Consider the following 23,916-nt stretch of genomic DNA (forward strand, 5'->3'; position numbering starts at 1 on the left):
TGTTCCAAATGCTGAAAAAAAAATTTCAAAATATTAAGATGTCAACAAATTATTACAGGACAACTATCTCACAGCGTAATTCTAAATCATAATGCCATAAGCTGTTTACGAAAGAAAAAAAGAAAAAGAATATAAACGTAAGAAAAAAAGAAAAAAAAATGTAAACGAAAGAAAAAAAGAAAAATAATATAAACGAAGGAAAAAAAGAAAAAGAATGTAAACGAAAGAAAAAAAGAAAAAGAATGTAAACGAAAGAAAAAAGAAACAGAAAGAGAAACAAATAAGCTTTTGAAACTAGTGGCTTATTCTTTGTTTACTAGAACTTAATTTTTCTCTAAATTTTTAATTTCTTTTTTAACTGAAAGAGTAACTGCCTTGAATAATTTTCCAGCGATATATCCTCCTCTTAACTACTTTTAGACTGTGGCTCTTTTTTACAAAAACTATTTTTTTTTTACGTTTTAGTTTTAAAAAACACATGAAATTACAATAATGTGTTTTAACTCATAATAATAACAAATCAACAAGCCAACTCAGAAATAAATATAAACGTATGATAACATACATATGATACCATGCATGATTATTTTCATTCATATTATTAATTACTGCCAGTCGATTCATTTAACTATTGAAGTTTACAAATGCCAAGTAATAATACAATATTCAAAATATAGATTTCCAAATGAATTGCAGACTACATGCAATTAACGAATTGGAATGATTCGGCTCGTAATTAAACGTCCAAAAATTTGATGTATTTTTATAGTCAAGTATTTAATCGCTTGGATAAAAAATAAACATGGCTTTCATTTTTTTTGTAAAGAAAGTAAATTGCTGGAAGGCATGTAGGGATCAAAACCAATTATCGACAAGCTCGCTTCCTCATATATATCTCTCCCACTTCTGTTTGGGCATCGATTGGACTCTCTCTGCTTTTCTAGAAGGATAAAAGAAAAAGTCCAGACACATAATCATTTTGTAATGCGTCTAGAAAAATATCTATGTTTACGTCTACTAGTCACATATTCATGTTAGGGTATTTGGTGAACCTATAAACGTTCTATAACTTTGGAATACTCCAAAAAAGGGAATAGTTAGAATAGTTAATAAAGCTTTTCAGATGTACGTTGAAAAGATCATTTTGTAAATTATGTAGTTTGTTTATTTAAAGTATAGAACATTTTTCTTTTTCCTTTTTTTTGCATAGCGTAAAAAATATTTCCTAGTATGAGAATAACTCGTTTTCTTTTTTTTCCCAACAATTGGTTACTTGCAACTCGAAAAGAAGTGAAGTGATTATGCCAAACCATGTGATTTAAATCAGATTTAATTGGATACCTGTAAGCGACGTCATGCGAGTGTGTCGAACTTAATTGGCTTTTGAATCAGAAAATGCATCAATTTGTCTGTGATGACGCTGCTTGCAGGCATCTAATTCCGTCTAGACTTTTTTGCTGTTCTCTAAAAAGAGTATAAAGTGATATAAATAATAATGAATTATATTTACTGAATTTGAAAAGTATTATTTGAACTAGTGTTGACTAATTTTATTCAATATTTCAAAACAGTCAAAGTCGCTTTTCTTTTATTTACTATAAAAATCAAATATTTGAAATTTTTTTAAAAAAAAATAAAGATTATTTAAAATTTATATAGTTTTTGGCCTATAGAAGTTTAAAGTAGGGGAGAGTGGGGTCAATTGTAACATTTTTTACCTAACTATTTTTAACTAACAAAAAATCCAATATATTATTAGTATTAATAGACAGACGAATAAAGTAGACTATCCTCTACTAGAAAAAAAACCTTATTTTAAATGTTGTTATATTAGTTATTAACAATTTTTGACAGTCGTGCACTTGTTACAATTGTCCCCACTTACGGGGTCAATTGGGATAAAACAGTTCATAAATTCAACTGAAACATAGTTAACTATACATATTATCATAGTTGTGGTATATTTTTTTATTGATCGAAATAGTAGTGATATTTTAGGAGTAAAAATAATAATGAGCAGATACCTAGAGGGTTAAACTTTTAACTTTAAGGGGTTAAAATTTTTAATTTATGCTGTGAAAGGTGACAAATAAAATAATGCACATGCAACATAATATAAATGATATAGGAAACTATTGGTGATTCCTAAAGAGTTAAGTAATGGTTTTTAAGCATAAGATTATTTATTTTCAGCTGTTACAATAGTCCCTTTACTTATTGTTACAATCGTCCCCAAGACGCCATTTCAGCTTCATTTGTTAAAAACAATGCTAGTTAATTAACAAAACTAATCTCCTTTTTTAAATGTTAATTAAGGTATCCACTTACATGTTCGATTAATAGTTTTTTTTTGTTTAAACAAAATTACTTTGTTACAATATAATTCTAATACCAAAATTAGTGGAGTATCACGTACTTACGTAGCGTGAAAATATCTTTTGTGATGTAACTCTTTCAAAAGAACATTAAAATGGTTGAAAGCAGGGGTGTACATGTAGATTTATTAAATATACCTTGTGCGCCACCTAGGAACCGAATCTAGAACCCGACACTCGAAATTTTTGCTCTGTTACAATCGTACTCCTTTTACAATTGACCCCACTCTCCCCAACTGTTTCATTTTAAAAACTTTGCTATTTTGCATACAAAATGCATTGAACACTTTAAAATTGAGAACGTTCTGTAACACGAAGCCAGCAGAAAGAGCTTGAAATGTCTTCAACTTTCTGGTTATAAGCATTCATCGAATTGCTAATTTTTCGGAAAATTAATAGTTTACACGTATTGTTCAATTTTTCTTTTTGTAAAACTTTCATGTAATATTTAAAATAAACCGTTTCGAAAGCAATTTTCATATTAAAAAAGTTGATTAATAATATTCAAGTCATAGTTTTAGAAATTTACTGATGATTTATAGTGCTCTAGTCCTACCTGATTTATATTTATTTTTTATTTAAGAAACTGCAACCGTCTTTTCCATATTTGTTTAAACTAATCATAAGTGGAAAGAATTTAATTTTTTCTTAAATTGCACATAAATTGCACTTAGTCTTTCCATAAGTATAAGAAGGCATCGATTCTAATTAAAATTTCAAATTTTTAAGCATTTATCATGCGTTACTTTTTATGATAAGCATTTTCATCTTGTATAAATATGTTAATCGTGATTTTCTTATTTTGTAAACTAACGCTAGAAACTATCTTTTACTTACCTGTTGCTTATTATGCTTTTATGTACAGTGCACGAAAAAAACTGATTATACTTTGCAGTTTTGGATCTAATGATCGGATCTTCACACTTTCTAGGGTGCAATCTTAATGGCTTGTGGGGTTGACTTCATATATGGTAATTAATTAGCGCAGTCTATATTTTAAACTACGAAATCAGACACATAAACATGTTTTATCTGAATAAACATACCATTTCGGACTAAAAGTATGACTTCTTTAAAATTTGATTTATAAGAAACTATTCAACCGATTTCGTTCACTTTTTGTATTTTGCCATGCAAAATTATATTCTTTAAAATGAAGTAAATATTTGTGTACCTTAAAATTAATAAATTTTTGACAATTATTAAATAAATATTGGAAAGAAGTTATATTTTGCATAGAATTTGGTATGGTGAAAATTCAGATATGTAGAAAATGCAGAATCGAGATAGGATGAAATATGCAGAGAGTCAAATTAACCTGATCAAACTATTGGAACCATATTTTCCAGATTCCGGCAACCCCCATTATTTAGGATGTCAGAAATAAGAAACCGTCGAAAAAAAGGCATGTTCTTTCAAATAAAGTACGTTTTTTGTGACTTATTACGTAATTTAAGAAAAACGAAGCACTGATTAAGCAGCATAATTGAAGTCACCTTCTTGAACCTTTAAGATTAAGCTCTAAAACGTGAAGATCCGATCATTTAGACCAAAAGATATTCCGGGATAACAATCTATTTTCTTGCGCACTCCACTACGCAAAAATTGCGTCTCAGTGTTTCCGAAAGTATGGAGAGAAAACTTATAACTAGTATTTATTTATTTTTTATATAAATAGGCTATACTTGCATGCTGTATACTAACTCCAACTATTAATTACTAGGTAAACTCATCTTTCAAAATCCCCTACATGACCCAAGGGTGTATGAAAAGGCTCCTCCAGGAATCCATGTAACTACCGTCCATGCTTATGACCCCACTAGAAAAACAGTCACGTACAATCTTTTGGACGTAAGAGAACATCTCTATTTCAGTATGGATTCGGCATCTGGCAACATATCAACAGCAAAGGCCATCGACAAGAAAGTGGGTGATACATACGAGGTAAGTTTCGACTTTTAAGAGCATGAAAGCAATTCAAAAACATCTGTACACTACTTCTCAGTAATTTTAATGTACCGAATGAATTTTTTTTCTGATTTTTTTATGAAGATACAAATTAACTCATGAATATATTATTTCATTCAAACAAAAGAACATATTTTGCACATAATTCAGCAATCAAAATAGGATTCTGTCTTTAAGCTGTCTTTAATCGAAATTACGACCGTTAAATGCTATTATCACCGTACAAACTGTGCACATTTTAGTTGTTATTTCGTACGAAATGTCGGGTCCAATGTTATTCTTAGTGCATTGAACTTCTTCCCACAGATAATTTCAGCTTAAAATGATTATATTTCAGATTAAAGAGCCAAAAATAACCCCTAAAGTAGTTTAATAGAATTAAAAACATCACTCTGCACTCAGAAATGATCAAAACTACCAGATTACGGTAATATTTACCATGTTTCTCTCTCTATGGGAACACCAAATAGATCAGTCACTTGATGAATACAATTCACAATGATGCTGATAAAATTATCAATGGAATGTGGTTTTATAATAAGTGATAAAATTTGGTAAATGTGGTAAAATTATCTTAGAGGATGGCACAAGAGCAATTTATTCGGTAAAATTTGCTGCTCAGTTCCGTATTTTTTACGAAATGTGAGGTAATAATAACTATAACTTTGAAAAACAGAATTTCCGGTGAGCTGTTACCATAGGATAGGAGAAATTACCATATTAATTATGGTTTTTTTTGCTGGAAATTATTACTAAACAGTACGGTAATTTTACCAAAAAAACTTTTTTCCTTATGGAGTAGTCAAACTATATTATAGTTTTATATGTAGTTTTCATAATAATTTGCAGCAATAAAATACAATATCTTTTTCTCTGAAATTTAGTTTTAGGGCCATTTAACAAAAATATATTTTTAACCTTTCTTGAGAGGAAGTTTTTACAGAGAGGTGAATCATTAAAACTTCACAAGCAAAGTTCTGCGTAGTTTTGACTACAAAAAAATATTGCAAGCGTTACACTCTCAAATTTAAAACTCGCTCTTAGAAATAGAACTTTTAAATGATTGACCAATTCTTGAGCTGCATTTTGTTAACTTTAAAAATCATTTCGTCAAAAAATCACGTGATTTGTCATGAAACACGAAATGTCAAATATATGATGAAAATGTTTTCTCAACTTGAAATCTCATCGTAGTGCTAATGCACTTAAAGGGATTTAAGGATATTGTTAACTAGAATGAGGAAACTAGAATGAAGACTACACGATCGAAAATAAAGAGACGAAAAAGGCCGACTGGACAGTATGATGGTCAAAAAGCTGAACTCGTTCCATGAAGATCCTGGGTCTGAATCCCGCTCCGTGCTATATGTCCTTGCGTTGTTGGAGTGACAGAGATCCTCTTGTATGGTGTCCATGTTAAAGCCATTATTATTAGAAAAGTTAGTACAGTGGGCTCTCCTTTTTTTATGGAAATAAATAGAATGACGAAATATTGATTTCATTTCACCAAAAATTGTTCCCTAAAAGAATTGACGGTAGAAATTTCTGCATATGAAAGTTGACGTAAGTTGTGTAATGTTTTAGTATCCATTTTTATAGTGTAGTGTATATAGTTGCTTATTTGCAATCTACAACCAAAAAATATTATTAATTTATTTAAATTACTATGATTTTTAGCTTTTCTAGGGAATATGAACTACTCGTGTAATATATATATATATATATATATATATATATATATATATATATATATATATATATATATATATATATATATATATATATATATATATATATATATATATATATATACGTAATCTTTCGAAAAGAGCCATAAAAACTCAAGATGCCAATTAAAAGAAAATTTCCTGAAGTTAATGAGTAATAATTCTTAGAAAAATACTGATTAAGAAAATCCCGAAAATTCCCTATCGTCTGAACCACGTCATGTATTGGAACATATCAAACTCTCTTAAATTTTCCCATTTGAATGGCATTTTATTAATTTAACGATATTCTTGCAACAAGTTCCATAGTCAAATAGCAGGAGCAATCGAAAATGCGTGTCTTCTTGGCTAGATAAAATTGTGCCAAATCCCAACATTCCTGCTATGGGAAACCATCATTGTTATTCAAGGAAAAATCTAACATAAGCTGTTAAATAAAATTGTTATAAATTAATAAGATGTCTATTTATTCGAATTAGCCAATAAGTTTAAGATTACCCAGCCTTTAAAGGCATTATATTACATAATAGCTTCTTTAAGATTCTATAATAACTGACTCCTCAAAATTACTGGAAAAAATGCAATCTGTACAGTAAAACTCTTGAAGTAATTCCCAATAAATAAATCCTTAGTATCAAATCAAAAAAATTATGGTCAGATTTTAGTATCCCTAGCTGAGTCATAATCTATCTATATTATATAAAACGCTAATACGTATGTATCAATAAAACCGTTGATATTTCTTTTCTCGCGTTGGCAACAGTTTTCATTTTTAATTGATAGGCTTCGGCGCGCAAGAGCACGTAGTGAGCATCATATGTCTAATCGGGTGAATTCTTACCGAATTATCAAAGAAAATTTTACAAAATTATCTTAATCGAAGCCGATGCCTTACATCCGGCGTTCAGTACTATTTTATATTGTTTTACAACACATGGTTTTAGCCCTCTGGTGGGAAAAACTTTAAAACAAAACTTACAACAGTTACTTTTCTCAACAACTGAAATTTAGAATAGTGTGATTAAGAAAAATATGCGAACTGTTTGCAATTTCAAATTAATATAGAAATACACAGGTTTAGAATTTTCTACAGTGAAAAGTTTTCGGAACTTCAATGTTCAAAAAAGTATACAAAAGCTAGACGTTAAGAACGTATCCAATGAGCGAGCAAAGAGAGCATCGGATTGCGAAGCAATCCGAAATGAACTGCGAAAGCAGTTCTGGGGGTTGGCGAGCGTCAGCGAGCAGGGGGCAAAGCCTCCTAGTTTTAAGTAATCCTTAAATATGACTGCTATCATGTAATTCGTTATGCTTAAGCCCTAATTGCTATAAAAGCCTGTGTTCAACAGCTTTCAAAGAAAGCAGTTATAGCTCACTATTATCCTTCATGGAATCATTAATTGAAATATGCTTGGGGTTTCATCATTATTTTCTATCATTTTAGTTATGACGTTACCAAATATATCATGAATTCTGAAGAATATAACAATTTATTCCTCCCAACATGTATTTTTTTACAAAAAAAGAAGAAAAAAAACGTTTTTTTTTCTGGCATTTTATCTCAGAAACAAAACAGTAAAACTAGTTTTTTCTCTCATTTTTTAATGAATAAATAATGCTTAGTGGAGCGAATTCAATTCAACTTCATCCGAAGTCTTTGAATTTGAACAGTTAAATTTGAAATCATTTACTTGCAAAACTTATTTTTAAAGATAAGTTTCACCACTCATTGTTTTTAATTGCTTCTTTCAAAATTTTCTTATTTTAATTGCATTTTTTATAAATACGATTCCTCCATTAAATACTGAAGATAAGATCTCCGAAACTGGAGCTTCCCAACTTCTCTTCAAATGCAAGTTTTTGGAATAAAAATCACTGAATGTCTCCCATTAAATAAACCATTAATATCAAATGATAAAAATTATGGTCAGATTTCAGTACTTTAAGATCCCTAGCCGTGTCATTATCCTAAATAATCCTCAAATATGATTGCTATCATGAAATTCGTTAGGCTTAAGTCCTTGCTCTAAATGCCAGTGCAATAGCTTTCACAGAAAGCAATCATAGCTTAATATTATCCTCCACAGAATCATTGATCGGAATATCCTTGGGGCCTCATCATCGCTCGCTGTCATCGCTATTAATTGACATCTACCGAATTTCTCATAAATTCTGAATTCTGTGTTGAATGGAGAAGTGCAGAATGATAGGACAATTTGTTGAGCATGAGATTATTATGATAGCGTCAAATCTGATGCAAATAAATGAGAATGTTGGTTAAGCTCCTAAATCCTGTTATGAGTATTGACAGAATTAATGGTATTTACGTTCCAGTTTTATTTAGACAGGAGAATAACTATATAGTCTTCTAAATGGTAAATAGTTCTGTAATAATCCATATTTAATTTTTACTTTTATTTATTATTTTTTTTTCTTTGATACGTGTCATGAATATTTTTTTACGAACAATTAGTATAATTCAGCATTACTATATTTCACTAGCATCAGTAGGGGAGAGTGGGGTCAATTGTAACAGGATACGATTGTAACAGAGCAAAACTTCCGAGTGTCGGGTTCTGGATTTGGTTCCTAGGTGGCGTACAAGGTGTATTTAATAAATCTACATGTACACACCTGCTGACAACCATTTTTATGTACTTTTGAAAGAGTTACATCACAAAAGATATTTTCACGCTACGTAAGTACTTTTTTTGGTATTAGAATATTATATTGTAACAAAGTAATTTGTTTAAACAACTAAAAATTATTAGCCGAATATGTAAGTGGACACCTTAATTAACATTTCAATAAAAAATATTAGTTTTGTTAATTAACTAGCATTATTTTTAACAAATGAAGCTGAAATGGCGTCTTGGGGACGATTTTTAACAATAAGTAAAGGGACGATTGTAACAGCTGAAAATAAATAATCTTATGTTTACAAACCATTACTTAATTCTTTTAAGAACCAGCAATAGTTTCCTATATCATTTATACTATGCTGCATGTGGATTACTTTATTTGTCACCTTTCACAGCATAAATTAAAATGTTTAGCCTCTTAAAGTTAAAAGTTTAACCCTTTAGGTCTCTGCTCATTATTATTTTTACTCCTAAAATATCACTACTATTTTGATCAATAAAAAATATATCACAGCTATGATAATATTTATAATTAACTATGTTTTGGTAGAATTTATGAATTGTTACAATTGACCCCGTAAGTGGGGACAATTGTAACAAGTGCACGACTGTCAAAAATTGTTAATAACTAATATAATAACCTTTAAAATAAGGTATTTATTTCTTCTTTCTAGTAGAGGATAGTCTACTTTCTGGATAGTCTGTCAATTAATACTAATAATATATTGGATTTTTTGTTAGTTAAAAATAATTCAATAAAAAATTTTACAATTGATCCCACTCTCCCCTACATATCACAAATAATTGAATATAGTTCTATAGTTCTGAAAAATAATTCTTCCCCAGTGAATATTTCCGAATAAATTCTTTTCAAACTCTTTTAACTTTTCTATATCATATTGAAAAAAATGAATTTTTTATGCATTTTAAACTCAATTTTTTCAGTAAGTGAAATATGCGAATACATTACAACAAGCAATAAAACAAGCAACCTAAAGATAATATCAAAATTAAGAAATATTGTGAATAGTAAGCCAGTCGTACAAAACCTACCATGGGATTTGTCCAGCTTAACATGCCAGTGCATATAAAAATTGTAAATGATATAAATAAAGTGTATATAAAAATTATAATACATATAAATAAATAAATATTAAAAAAAATTTGTTTTATATTTATTCATTATTTATTTTTTATATTTTTTAATTTTATATTTATTTATTTTATATTTATTTATTTTATATTTATTTATTTTATATTTAGCTGATATTTAAAATATTTTATTAATAATAAATTATAAAATTGATTACAACCAATATCACTACTATATATTAGGTGCGTCATAAAAGATTAGGCATACTTGGAATTTTGAAAATATCAAAATATAACGCAAATTTTTACCCAATCATTTTACTGTAAATGAAATAAATATATGCTAAACGATTTGAAATAACAGAGAAGCAATAGATAAAAATTTGAAACAGTAAGAATTTTTAATTTGTTTTACTTGCCCCAAAAGCTTAGGCACAAGAGGAGATAATTGCAGATTTTTAACAAATTACGCCAAATTAGAAAGGCTTTACATTTCCAACTGTCATGATGAATCCTTCAGGTTATTTTTTCAATTTTATCTACAATGCTAACATCAAAGGATTCCTACCAGTTAGAAATTTTCAGAATTAGGAGATAAAATTTCGAGATTAGGTTCATTTCAGTAATGTCAGTTTAAATAAATCGCTCAATGCGAGTTATAAGCAAAGTTATAGATCATGGTAAGAATTACAGATCAAAATTATGATGTGAAAAGCAGTGGAAGGTGACTAATACTGATATCACACGAGAGAAAAATAACAGCTACCGTAAACGTAACCTCTACTCTATCCTCAACTCTAGGGCAATTTTGCAGTTTGGAGTTGCCGATAGGATTACTTAATTGCCCAAACGGTTGATCGTAATAGGGTTACCATTTTTTGTTTCTTATCTTAACTTTTGGCTAATATTATTATTTTTTGCTGTGATGCTATTATCCCATATTTTCTCAACCATGTTCGCAAAGGGAGGAAAAGTAAATCACGGACGCTCTAGAATAGATATCCGTTATATTTTATAAATTAACTTAATTAGTTGATTGTATTAATTCAAAATTTCATCCGATCATCCTCTTCATCAACGTCACCACCATTTTTATTTAAACGTCATCACATAGAATTGAAATGTCATAAAAAGCAAATTACTTGATTGGTCAAAGTGTGAGTTGCTCTTATTTATAAGCAATTTTTCTCTCAGGGGAGAGAAATAGTTACTAATATTTCGGGCTACTGTGATTTATATATCACACGAAAATTTCCGAGCAATTTTTGTTGAAAAATTAAAATCATATTAAAAATCATATTAAAAAATAAATCAAAAGATGATGTCAAAAAAAAAGAGATCACTACAAGCGAATCTTCTACCGGAAGTTGAAATAGCTTCTACAAATACTACCCCCTACCTTTGAGAGCACCAATCATGCTCGAGGATAAAGTCAGTGGCATAAGAAGGCTACACCACCCAATTAGCATTTCAAAAGTTATCTGAAATCATGTGTCTATTTCGTTTATAGTTACTCTCTTCAAATATGTTACAATTAAAAACAACTCATTTAAAATCTACGATAATGGAAACAAAAAAAAAAATAAGTCATATTCTAAAAATGAAAATTAACGGAGAAAATGCATTTTTTTTGGGGGGGGGAGACTGCAAAAAAATCCCTAAACTATTTATTATGGTACCAAAAATGCTTAAATAATTTTAATTAGTGTTAATGTTATTGTGGTTATAGGGGCAGTGTTAATCAAAACCAAATTATAACAAGCATCATAATCTTTGATCATTATGTTTTTATCATATCGCAGCGTTTTTCTAGGTCTGTGTGTTTTCACTTTGATGATGGCAACGGTTATACTTGTCTTTTATTGACTGCATTATTTGTGCTCTGATACATTATCACTTATTCTACTATTATTTATTCTCATTAGACCTAGTATAATGTTCGTTTGAAACGTTTTAAGATTAAATATGCATGTTGCAGATTATAGCAGTAGCCATCAGCCAAGGAGAAACAAAACTACGTCAGCTTCAGATAACAGTCACTGAGTTCAACGTTCATCCACCGGATTTTGAACACGACCTATACAGAGGCGAACTGCATGTTCGATCCAAGGTAGGGGCAACTGTCCTAAGAGTGCGAGCCAAAGATGAAGATGCCATTCCTTACAATGCAGAAGTATATTATAAATTAGCTGATCCTGCGGACCCGAAGGGCCGCTTTGCTATAGATCCTCAAACTGGTGTGATAACCCTATCAAAATCCTTGGAATCTGGAACATCTGAACCAATTATTGAGTTGGGAGTGGTTTCTGTTGATGGTGGTTCACCTAAGAGAACAGACTACGCTAAAATTGAAGTGCTCATCAAAACCATTTCAGGTAAGTGTAGAGTTGTTGTTGTTGTTTCTAATGCTACTTGCCACACGGGCAAGCCTGCTTGGTGAAACCGAGCAAATTTAAGACAGAGTGTGCGCTTCTTGTTTTCCAGTGGCGCCATCTATGACCAAGAATTCGACTTCTGCCACGCCATACGTCACACCCGTTAATAGGGCGGACCCATTCATACATCCATTCATTCATCCACAGATCGTAATTTTGACTTGAATCAGAGAACGATCGATCTCTAATCCAGTACCCTCAGAGGTATTGATTTGTTAAGGGAACATGGAGGACTTTTGCACCTCGACTGATTTAACCTGCATCAGTCACTTTACTACACGGGGAGCCTTCAACCGGCTGGGTTCAAACCCACGAACTCTCGGACATGGGCCCATCGCCCTACCGACCAGGCTATCCCGGCCCAAGTGTATAGTGTATATTTCATAGACCATTTGAATAATTAAAGTTCAAAAATGATATTTACTTCCTCCATGTTTGAATACAGGAAATTTTATGAATAAGCTTGTTTCATTTATTACGAAATTAGATAGAGCGATCGCCTCCCAATGAGGTGACCCAGTTTCAAATCCCAGCGGTGGCTGATTGATACGAATTCCGCTTCCGGTTCGCACCAAGTACAGCACTTACATAAAAAATATCCTCAGTGGTAGACGGATCATGTGATAAAAATCCCATTGACATGGGACTAACCGAGAGAGGTTTTTGTGGTTTTCCGCGTAATGTAACGTAAATGAGGGTAAGTTCTATCAAAAAGTCCTCCACGAAAGATAGTTTGTCCCAACTCTTGATCCAGGGAATTCCTTGTCGTCGGGGTTGGGTTCACCGACCCAGACGACATTCTGCATTACAAGTTTACGGAGTTGTCAGTCATTAACTCAGACAGGAGTCGGCTGTCCAACGCCAGTTACAGAATAAAATTTCTTTGAATATTCTCGCTCAATGCATCTTTGTGAAGCGTTTACAACACAACAGGTAACTTTTAAACAGGTAACGGACTGTGTCAATGGTACCTAATGGACGTCAGTTGTGAAAAATAAAGATTTTCCCCTGTTCTTCAATTCTAAAAATTAAATGCTTTTACGTTTCTTATGCATTCTTGCATATTTAAATTAATTATAGCTGAACATTCATTCTTAATTACCCATTTAAAATTGCTCGATTTGCTGCAGTACATTGCATAGTAAATATTTCAACTGAAGAAATTCATCGTATGTTTTAAAGCTCGTTTTCATTTATAAATTAATTCTAATGAACAATTTCGCTTATCTAATGACCTATTGAACTTATCTATTCTAAGAACTTATCTATTTATGAGCTTATCTATTCTAATGAACAATTTCGCTTTTATTGCTTTTTATTTGTGAATTTTTCAAAATACTTTAAACTACTCTTTCCGCATTTAGAAATGTGATCATGTAACAGCATGCTGATATAGACATTGAAATGGAGTTTTTTTTACAGTTCATTATTTATCAAAAGTTTATTACTTGGCTTTGAGTATTTCTTTCTTTCTTGTAAAAAATAAAGTGTTAAAAAAGAATTAATTTATTTATTTTATTAAACTTAATTTTATTATGTATTGATTGTTACAAATATAATTAAAAAACATTTATTCCTCATTTCGGTGCATTGCAAACTGTAACGATTATTGAAACTATACGTATACTGGTGGAACCATATTACAATAAATTAATAAGACCAAATATTTAATAATAAAAAAACAATTTTGATATTACTGTACATACTACGATATAAAGTTATAATCAGTAACCGAATATAAGCTCTCCGTTCCAAAAAGATTATTTTTACTAAATGAACATATTTTTAGTTAATTTTATCCACTTTTCCGTATTTTAAATCACGCGAATCCTTTGAGTTTAAGAACGCTATTTGCAACGTATGTAAATATAAGCTTTAAATTACTCGCATAAGATCAAAGGTATCTACTATCTATATGTAGGAGGATCTTCCTTAAATAATGATATTCTGCTATCGGTGTAAGGATACTATGTCAACACGATAACTTTACATTAGGTATCTTTTACTAAGGGCTGTACCGTTTGGCAGGTGTTAATGGGAAGAAAAATTGAAGGTTCCATACGAGCACTGGAATTAGTTCTAACTTATTGATGATAAGTCTCTTTAGAATTTATTTGCTCTCTTTTAAACATTGGCAACTTGTATTTGACAAAGAAAGGGAGTAGTTCTATACATTTAGTTAGCAAATCATACTTTTTTAAGAAAATTGCAATAGTTGGATGTAATGTGCTTCGTAAACTTTAAGTAAGGAATGGAATAAAAGTTATGCAATTGGAAACTTTGAAGATTTCCAATTGGTTTGTAAAATTGTATTGTAAACTATCCCACATCATAATTAATGTTACTCTAAATATAAAGTTCGTTAGAACGTGCTTAAAATCAGGTTAAAATATATAAAATATATTTATGATTTTTGGGTTACATGCACAAACTTTGCTTTTATTGTCCAATAAATATTAATCACAATGATTGAGGTAAAAGGAATAGGACTGTTTTTATAATCGATATACACTGTAAAGAAAATTTCATATCAAATTGCGGTATAAAATACCGACAATTTTTTTACAGTGTAGGCCCAGGAAGTTTTTGTTTCAACTTTTTTACTTAAGCACTAACAGAGCAACGATATGGGTTTGCCTGCTCAAAAAATAATCCCAACCAGCCACTCAGTTTTAATAAATCTCACCAATAATGCCTAATTTTTTTTTCTTTTTTCAACCCCTTCCTTCTCGCTTCCGTGAAAATGACGGGGAGAATTTTCGCCCGGTATTTCTTGCTCCCGTGATATTGACGGGCTGGAGTGTTCAGTATTAACGCTCCAATAAGAATAAAACTAATTCATTTCTTTTGCCCGGAAAACATTTTATTTCTCATTTTGCACACCAGATAGCAGTACCAGGATATTTTTTAATGTAATTGTAGATAGTTAGTTTATTTTTAACTAGATTTCAGCACAAATCAAATGCGTAATACAAATACAAAAGTCAAAAAAATAAGCACTTTTATGATTGTTTTCTTGAAAACTAACCAATCATTAAGGGGTTAATTTGTCTCAGTAACTATCACTTTTTTTTCCTTTCTTTCCTAATAACTATCACTGCATAACTATATTGTATGGGTGGTTTTCACCAAATATGACAATTTACCGTTACTTAAGTAATTGTAGATAGTTAGTTTATTTTAAACTAGATTTCAGCACAAATCAAATGCGTAATACAAATACAAAAGTCAAAAAAATAAGCACTTTTGTGATTGTTTTCTTGAAAACTAACCAATCATTAAGAGGTTAATTTGTCTCAGTAACTATCACTTTTTTTTCCTTTCCTAATAACTATCACTGCGTAACTATATTGTATGGGTGGTTTTCACCAAATATGACAATTTACCGTTACTAAGCCGTGGTAGCTCAGGGGATAAAGCGTTCGCCTTCCAATAAATTGAACCTGGTACGAATCCAAGCGGCAGCTGGTCGTTACGAATTCCGCACCCTGTTCGCACCGATCACAGTGCTGACATAAAATATGCTCAGTGGCAGACGGATCACGTGTTAGAGTCCCCTTGCCGTCAGGCTAACCGTTGATGGTTTTTGTGGTTTTCCTCACCATGTAACGCAAATGCGGGTTAGTTCCCTCAAAAAGTCCTCCGCGAATACAAATTTCTCCTAATACTTGATCCTTCCGTTGTCTTCTCTATAGGGCTCAAAATTACAAGGCTACGGAGTTGAACATTAGTAGTCGTAAACACAAAATTTGGGTCAGCTTTATAACTAAAGTTATAAAATTTATTGTAACTGCTACCGAAATCTAATATTATACTATAAATTCATTAATTTTTTAAAAGTTTAATTAATACCTTTTTTGTTAGTTTTTTAGAAAAATTGTTTCACTGATTTCAACAATTATGCATTTAAAAATGTATGTTGAGTTTTAAAATGCCGTTTTCCTGGCATGTCACCAGCGATAGTTTCAATAATTCCTTGCTTTGAATCTTAATTTACATTTTTTTTTCTAATTTAGTTTTCTACTCCGAAACTGTAAAAGTCATTTCTGTCTATATAGATTGTGTGCACAAGGAATGTTATCTAAAATATTTTGTAAAAATAAGTTTTCCAGTCAATATTTTGTGCGTCACACGAACAAGTGTAATTTTCCTTGGCACTTATTTTCATTTCTTTCTAACCTACATAAATGATTCCAGCATTAGTTCTTTTGTTTAAGTGAACGATTGGTAAGTGATTTTGTTGTTTTATCAGAAAAACCTTTTCTGAGAAAAATCCATTTTAAGAAATTTTTAAAAAAAAAGTAGGTTTTCCTGCTTTTTTTAAACCATTGATAGCATAAACTATGTTATTCAGTCTGAGCCTTGTTATTAATAACACAAAATAAATCTGTCAGGCTTGTAAAAGTGGAAGAACGTGGAAGTAAACAGTTATGAAATTATAATATGTCATTATGCTGCCACTTGAATTACTAGGAAAAACTGCATAATGCTAGTAAAATTAATTGCTCTTTATAAAATAATAATAAAAGTTTTAAAAAAAAGATTTTTTTTTTAAAAAATACATCTAAGAAATAAAATTCTCACCTTGGACGATACAGCAATCTTTGAGCTGTATTTCGCTAATCGTGAGAATTATTTCGTCACGAAATCACGGAATTTGTGACGAAACGCGAACTCTCAAATATAGGATGAAGATGTTTCCTCCTCAACTCGAAACCTCATCGTAGAGCATTGTGGAAAATCGTTAACTAGAATGAAAACTAGACGATCGAAAATAAAGCCGACTGGTCTGTAAAGTGTATTTGGCCTCGTATTAGGACGATCACAGGTTTGAATCCCGCTTCGGGCATAGGTGTAATTTATCTCTCTGTTCTATATGTCCTTCTTGTGTTGTTTGGGTGACCTGAAAGGTGCCCACGATAAAATGATTATTAGAAAAGTTAAATATATTAGAAGCTAGAAGTATTATTCTTTTTTTTTTGGTTGAAGAAATAGAATGATGAAATATTTCTTTAATTTTGACGAAATTAGTTTCTCCAAAAAGTGACGACAGTCATTTCGCCACTTCGACGAAAATTTTTCTCTGAGCAGTATATACCAGGAAACGGCTTCGTCAAAAACAAAGAAAGTTTCGTGAAATTTGAGTATCCATTTTTATAGTGCATTTTTACCACAAAATTTTAAAGAATAAAAATTCCGATATACGGTTATTTTTACAACTGTATTTACTGTAAAATTACTGAAGCATTGTAGTTAAATAAATAATGCTTTAAATTTTAAAGTATAAAATTTTATAAAAAATGGACTTTACATTGAAGTGAATTTTACGGATGTTGCACTGAGGGAGTCAGTACTTTTATCTAAAATTTTCACGGTGTGCGAGAATGCATGCCAGATAGTGATGTCATACTCTTTTCTTGTAATTATTCGTCACAATTTCAATATATAAATAAAAATATTTTTAAAATTCGCATTTGCTTTTCATTTTCCAGAACCAAGAAACGTTCGTTCTACCAACGCAACAGGCTCTACAGTGCAAGTATGCTGGACACGTCCCGAGTATGGGCAAGTGTTAGGTTACATTATAAAGTACAGAGAAGTAGAGAATCCCCATGATGCACCCTCTTTTCTCAATATAACATCCGATGCAATGTCGAAGTGCTCCACTCTGGTAGAACTTAAACCTTGGACGGACTACGAGTTTCGAATATATGGATGGAATAGATTCGAAACTGGACAAGGTAGCACAGTTGGCAGGTTCGGAACAAGACCCGATTGTGAGTATTGAGATTGAAGAACTGAAAAACAAGTTAAACGAAGTTTTGGTAATTGGGAAGCAATAAGCTTCAAAGTGCACTATAAAAGCATGAGAAATATATTTCTGCAGCATAGATTTTTTTTTAAATCGAATGCCGTTTCATTTCAACACAATATCAAACAGTTTAACAACCTAAGTAATTTATTTTGCTTAGTCTTACAAAATTGAATGACTTCGATATTCGAATATATGGAAGGAATAGACTAGAAACTGGAGAAGGTAGCACAGTGGACAGGTTCAAAACAAGACCAAACTGTAAGTACTGGAATTGTAGAGCTTAAGAGCAAGTTAAACGAAGTCTCATTTATTTAGATACAATAAGGTCTTGAGTGAATAAACAAACATCAAAAATCTATTTGTAGCATAGTTTTTTTAACCGAAATTACTATGTTTAAATAAATGACAAAATAATTTAACACACTGAGAAATTTATTTTGCCTAGTTCTGTAGAATTGAATATTTTTAAAATACCAATCAAACATGCTGTATTGCACGCTGTCTGTGTTATGTTTTGTAAGATAACTATTATAAGTAATTTTATAGTTTCGCGAGTAAATATTAATTTTCAAAGAATCGTTATGAAATTAAATCCTATATCTAGCATTAATTAAAAAAAAATTGTTGCCAGAGCTGTGAATAATATTTAACTTTTAAATGAAGTATAATATAGTTTTTTTACTGTTAATTAAACTCTATTTTAATTGCGAAAACTCATTTAAATCATATTGGGAAAAGTGCTTCATGAATATCTATCAAAATACGTAAAGTGTTCTGCAAAGATCGTTAACTGTACATTTGTTTGAAAACTTGCATATAAAAAAAGCGTTAATATTGGGAGTTACAAAATTATACGTAAATGAGAACTGTACAAACACACTACCGATTCATGACAAATTGCTATTGAGGAAAGCACATGTACAGCTCGCAAAAAGACGGACTATCCTGAATAACTTTTAACCTAATGATTGGATCTTCACGTTCCACAACTCAATCTTAATTGTTTGAAGGTATGCTAATTAATTAGTGCAGAAAACATTTTAATTTGCGAAATCACGCATAAAAACTTCCGGTGAGTATAAACATACCTTTTTAATCGTCAGATTCGAATTTTTGACTCCCAAAATAAAGGGGATAGCCGCAATCTGGGAATTTCGGTCCCAATAGTTTGTCCAGGAGAGCTCTCCAAAGTTTGGACCCTTATGCTAATTATATTTTTTTGCTTATTTCCCTTTGTCTCCAGAACTTTTTATGCGAGATGGAAATTTATTGCATATAATTATAAAATTATTTAATTCACTATTTCAAGCAAAAATTTATTATTTTTTATTATTACATTTAATAATATCTGAAATTATTTTTAATTGTAAGGTATAAATTTTACATCATTTCAAAGAACGTAATTTGACATGGCTAAATACAAAATTTGTGCGATATCGTTCGATATTTTTTGAGAAATCAAATTTTAAATAAGTATATTGAGTCCTAAAATGTGAGGATCCAATTATTAAATCGTTAATTATTCAGGGTGGACCATTTTTTCCCCCACACATTACACAATCCATTAAAATCCATTTAATTGCTGAGGAAAACAGAAAAAAAGTTGTAAAACATTGATAAAAACTTCAAGTTATAATGGGCAATAGGCATGTTCTGCACATCCACCTTACTCAACCATGACTTCAATAACAATTTTGTGTTCTATCCCTCCACTATAATTTGCACCTCCTAAACTGTATATCTATCTTCATTTTCGACAAAGAGTACAAAATAATATATATCAAGCGTAGTTGTTACGAAACACCCTATATGCGAGCATCAACCATTTCATAGCGTATGAGTAACCTTAAACATATCTATAATGCAAGCAGAAAAAACTAAATATAATATCTTTTAGAAAAATAGGAGATTCTTTTTATATTTTTTTTTAAATATAGCAACTAAAATCAGATGAAAACGTTTCTATATTTCAGATTGCCAGATGAATATTTGCCAGCACGGGGATTGTCACATTCTGAACGAGGAGCCTGGTTACCATTGTGACTGTAAGCAGGGCTATTACGGTGACGTTTGCGACAAATTCAACCCTTGTTCCCTAGAGCCATGCGAAAATTTCGGCAAGTGTCAAAACATATCGAGTAACAAATATCGCTGCGAGTGCTTACCTGGATTTTCCGGACAAAACTGCAGTGATTTCAATCCATGTGCTATAAGACCCTCTCCTTGCTTGCACAGTGGACGTTGTGAAAGCACTGCCAGCCACAAGTATCAGTGCTACTGCACAAAAGGCTATTACGGAAAAACTTGCCAGTTCTATGATCCATGTTCCATTGATCCTTGTCGTAATGGAGGAAAATGCCAAAATTCATCTCAGGAAGAATATGTGTGCAGATGTGTACCAGGTTATACAGGTGAGCTAGGTGATAAATGGACATATTAAGTATGCGCCAGATGTTTCAAAAATAATCATTGATTTAATAATTCAATTAAAAAAGGAATCAGAAAAGTAGAGTTGGTGGGCCCTATTCAGGAAGCCAGTTAACACTGAGGAAAAAATTTTGTAGCATTTATACAAATACTTGATCTTGTTTGTTTCGAGGATTGGAATTTCAAATCTGATATTATTTTTGCTCTTAAAGCGAAAGTTTTCAATAATATTTTTTTTATTTTAAGAGCGTTATGAGTAACAGTGGCTTATGCAAATTTTGCGACAAACTTCAAAGGGGAGTTAAAACACATCATCAAGATAAAGAGTGCATACGAGCCCTTGACCGGAAATGCCATTGTACGTAACTAAAGACGCTATTATGACATGTTCAGAAGTACACGAAAAAATAGTTCATAATTGAAAAGCTCCTCTAGCGGCGTGTGATGACATTTCCGGAGATAGGTTAACTTCTATGCAATTTTTATCCTAGTGCTGTGCTTTAACACTTCAGTTTTTCGCATTATTTGCGTGACCATCTGTATATATGGAGCTTTTTTACTTGTAAATTTCGGCCCAAAATTAGACTAAAATTTTCATTAAAAAAAAGTTGTAGTTTGGTGAGAGAAATTGATTGCAGATTTGAAACCAGCGATACAAAAGTATCTAAGATCTGTTTAAAAAAAATCTCATGCGGCGAAAAAAGTCCCAATTTAATTTATTCGCAAAAATTTCAGAATTATTAAAATTTTTGCCAATAGATGACACCGCTGAGTATAGACTATGAAATTGTATTTTCTGCCAGATATTAACCATTTTAACTTAAATACTTGCACGGGCGTATGTTAATTTGGTTCTAAGACTTCACCATTTTGATTCTGCAAAAACGATTTACTTTAAAATCATTATTTTATACTGTTTATACATTAACAGCGCCATCTGTTGAAAAACATGATAACTAATTTGAAACCTTCTGAGAATAAATGTTTTTGTTTTCCAAACACGAACGCATTTATACCTTTCTTTCTTCTTTCAATTTATTGTTCAAATCGTAAGCCCTCTTTAGGAAACTTGAATCATTTATTTTACCGATAAAAATGAAGAGCTTAGTGGAAATTTAGTCTAGTTAAAAAAGCTGTCTTGTTTAAAGACAGCTTTCAATTCAACATGCTCTCAAAGCTTATTTTGAGTCTTTTTTAAATGCACTCTTAAAACATTAAATGTGGTGTAGGATGCCAAAATATATATATCATGCCGGATTGTAATTGTGAAAATTCTTATGCATTACTGTTGTACGAAACTGGGAAATTGCTGAGATATAATTGGACAAAGAAAATCATTCTTATTAATATTTATAAATATGGTGATATTAAAAACTTCCAAAAATATGCTAACAAAATAAAATATTAAGCCATCTCTCACACAGAAATGAAGACAGCTTCTTTTAAGGCATCCATTTTTATACAACAATTTTAACACTATTTAACGGTTGGGCAGAGGGGCCATTGGACATCCAAACCCACCCATCGCCGTCCTAATGCCTAGAAATTCAAATTTCCAGTAAATGCATAGTTGCTAACGGACGCTTAGAAGCATGGCTTAAGTGACCCAAAATTTGGCGAGTTATCAATAGATAATATAGCCAAAACAAAAGCCAACTCGGTGTTATTAATATTAAATTTTTTAAATTATCTGGCAACAACTTAATCACTTAAAAAAGACCGTTAGAATTAAATATATCCCAGTAACCGAAACATTTTTGAGGTTAGAGATTTAAAAAAAAAGCATCTGAAAGAAAAATATTGTTAAAATTAGATTTTGGTATTCGAATAGTCGCGAAACTGAATTAATGAGTTAGCTGTTATATTGATTGTTAAGAAAAGTATAAAAGTATTCATAATAATTTTTTTTAATAAAATGGGGTCAAAATTAAATAATCGATTTAATTTAATTACATAGGAAATGTTGAAGAATAGAAAGAAAAGGAATAAAGAATGTTAAAAATTATGCAGGAATGTTAAAGAATGACTAAAAAAATAAATTTATGATATTAAAGAATTTTTAAAAGCTAGGAAATATGTAATGTCTATAATAGCATCACAATGCATATTTAAATATTGATATCATTTTCAGGTAAACAGTGTGAAACAGACATCGATGAATGTTCGTCATCCCCATGTAAGCACGGTGGGACTTGCAGAGATTTAATTAATTCATTCCACTGCCGCTGTGCACCTGGTTATAAAGGAAAAAGGTGTCATCTAGTAGGTAAGTCGAAAAAAGAAAGCTTTTATTGTGTCAGTTGATTAAAAAACACAACGTGATTATTTTTATGATTTTGAGATGCAGTCATGTTAACTTTTAACCAATTTTATGGATGATATTATCAATATAAACAACAATGTCGACCTTCTTGACTTCCAGTTAAAAAGATTGCTAAAGCTTATTTTGCGAGGCGATATTTTCAAACATATTTTTTTTTAATAAAAGATATAAATTTCATAACTTCTGAGCTCAAATCTGCTGTATTTCGTAAGATATTAATGATATTAAGTAATTCTGGGAAGTTTGAAGTGAAAATTTGTTTTAGTTATTTATAGATGTACTGTTAAAAAAAGATGTCATGGCTGCTAGATTCAGACAGAGCTCGCTTTTTTGGCCGTCCCAATTTGGCCCCTTTTTACTTGTTTATTACTGTTTTTTCTTGTTGTAATCCGTGCACCATTGTACGGTAGTGTTAGCATATTGTTCTAGCAGCGAGATTAAGTTCATTTTGTAAATAATCATTTAGATTTAAGTTTTGAAGTTGGTATAGTGTTAGCAAGGTAAGAAGTGTTTTATGTAACGATTCTTTCTTTTTTTTTTCAGATAACGATTATTATGTCTTTAAATAACAGGTCTTCAATTAAAGATTCCTAGAACGATTCTTCTTTTAAACACAAATAATAAATCAGTTAACAAAAATACGTATACAAGAAGAACTACCCTAGAGTGTCTCAAAGCTAAATGAGATACACATCGTGAGCCAAATGGCATCAAAGTATACAGGAAACGAAACTTAGGCAATAAAGAGCTTGCGTCTAGTAAAATGGAAGTATAGGCAATAAAGAGTAAAAAACACCCTCTATAGCCTGAACGTAAATATTTGTCCCAATCTCGTTCAACAGCAAATGAAACCGCTTTCCTAACGTGGATGAGAACTGAGATTTTCATTCTCACACAGGAAAAAGCAGGGCAGCGGGACTCAATTAATGGAAAAGTACCCAAAGTGTTCTGTAAAAATGAATTAATGTATTACGGAGATAACTTCATCGTTCTTTGCGTGTTTTTGACTCATGTAAGAACATAAACTTTGACGCCCTCTAGCGGTTTTGCGTTTTGTTTCGACCATGCATTCCTTGATGAAAATGGTTTGCTTGGGTGTGTACTATCACTTC

General features: G+C 31.0%; 1 protein-coding gene across 1 annotated transcript in view; it reads left to right on the forward strand.

Annotated features, from left to right (window-relative positions):
- Positions 1-23,916, forward strand: part of LOC107457221 (uncharacterized) — an 81,210-nt gene that overhangs the window by 32,154 nt on the left and 25,140 nt on the right. Inside the window, exons 2-6 of the mRNA XM_043042031.3 lie at positions 4,099-4,319; positions 11,783-12,179; positions 17,732-18,016; positions 20,028-20,465; positions 22,613-22,747. Of these exons, the coding sequence (XP_042897965.3) occupies positions 4,099-4,319; positions 11,783-12,179; positions 17,732-18,016; positions 20,028-20,465; positions 22,613-22,747 (1,476 nt within the window). The remainder of the gene's footprint in view (positions 1-4,098; positions 4,320-11,782; positions 12,180-17,731; positions 18,017-20,027; positions 20,466-22,612; positions 22,748-23,916) is intronic.

The sequence above is a fragment of the Parasteatoda tepidariorum genome, chromosome 9 (assembly GCF_982258835.1).
Source record: "Parasteatoda tepidariorum strain Cologne lab strain chromosome 9, Ptep-v5.0, whole genome shotgun sequence".
NCBI classification, from domain to species: Eukaryota; Metazoa; Arthropoda; class Arachnida; order Araneae; family Theridiidae; genus Parasteatoda; species Parasteatoda tepidariorum.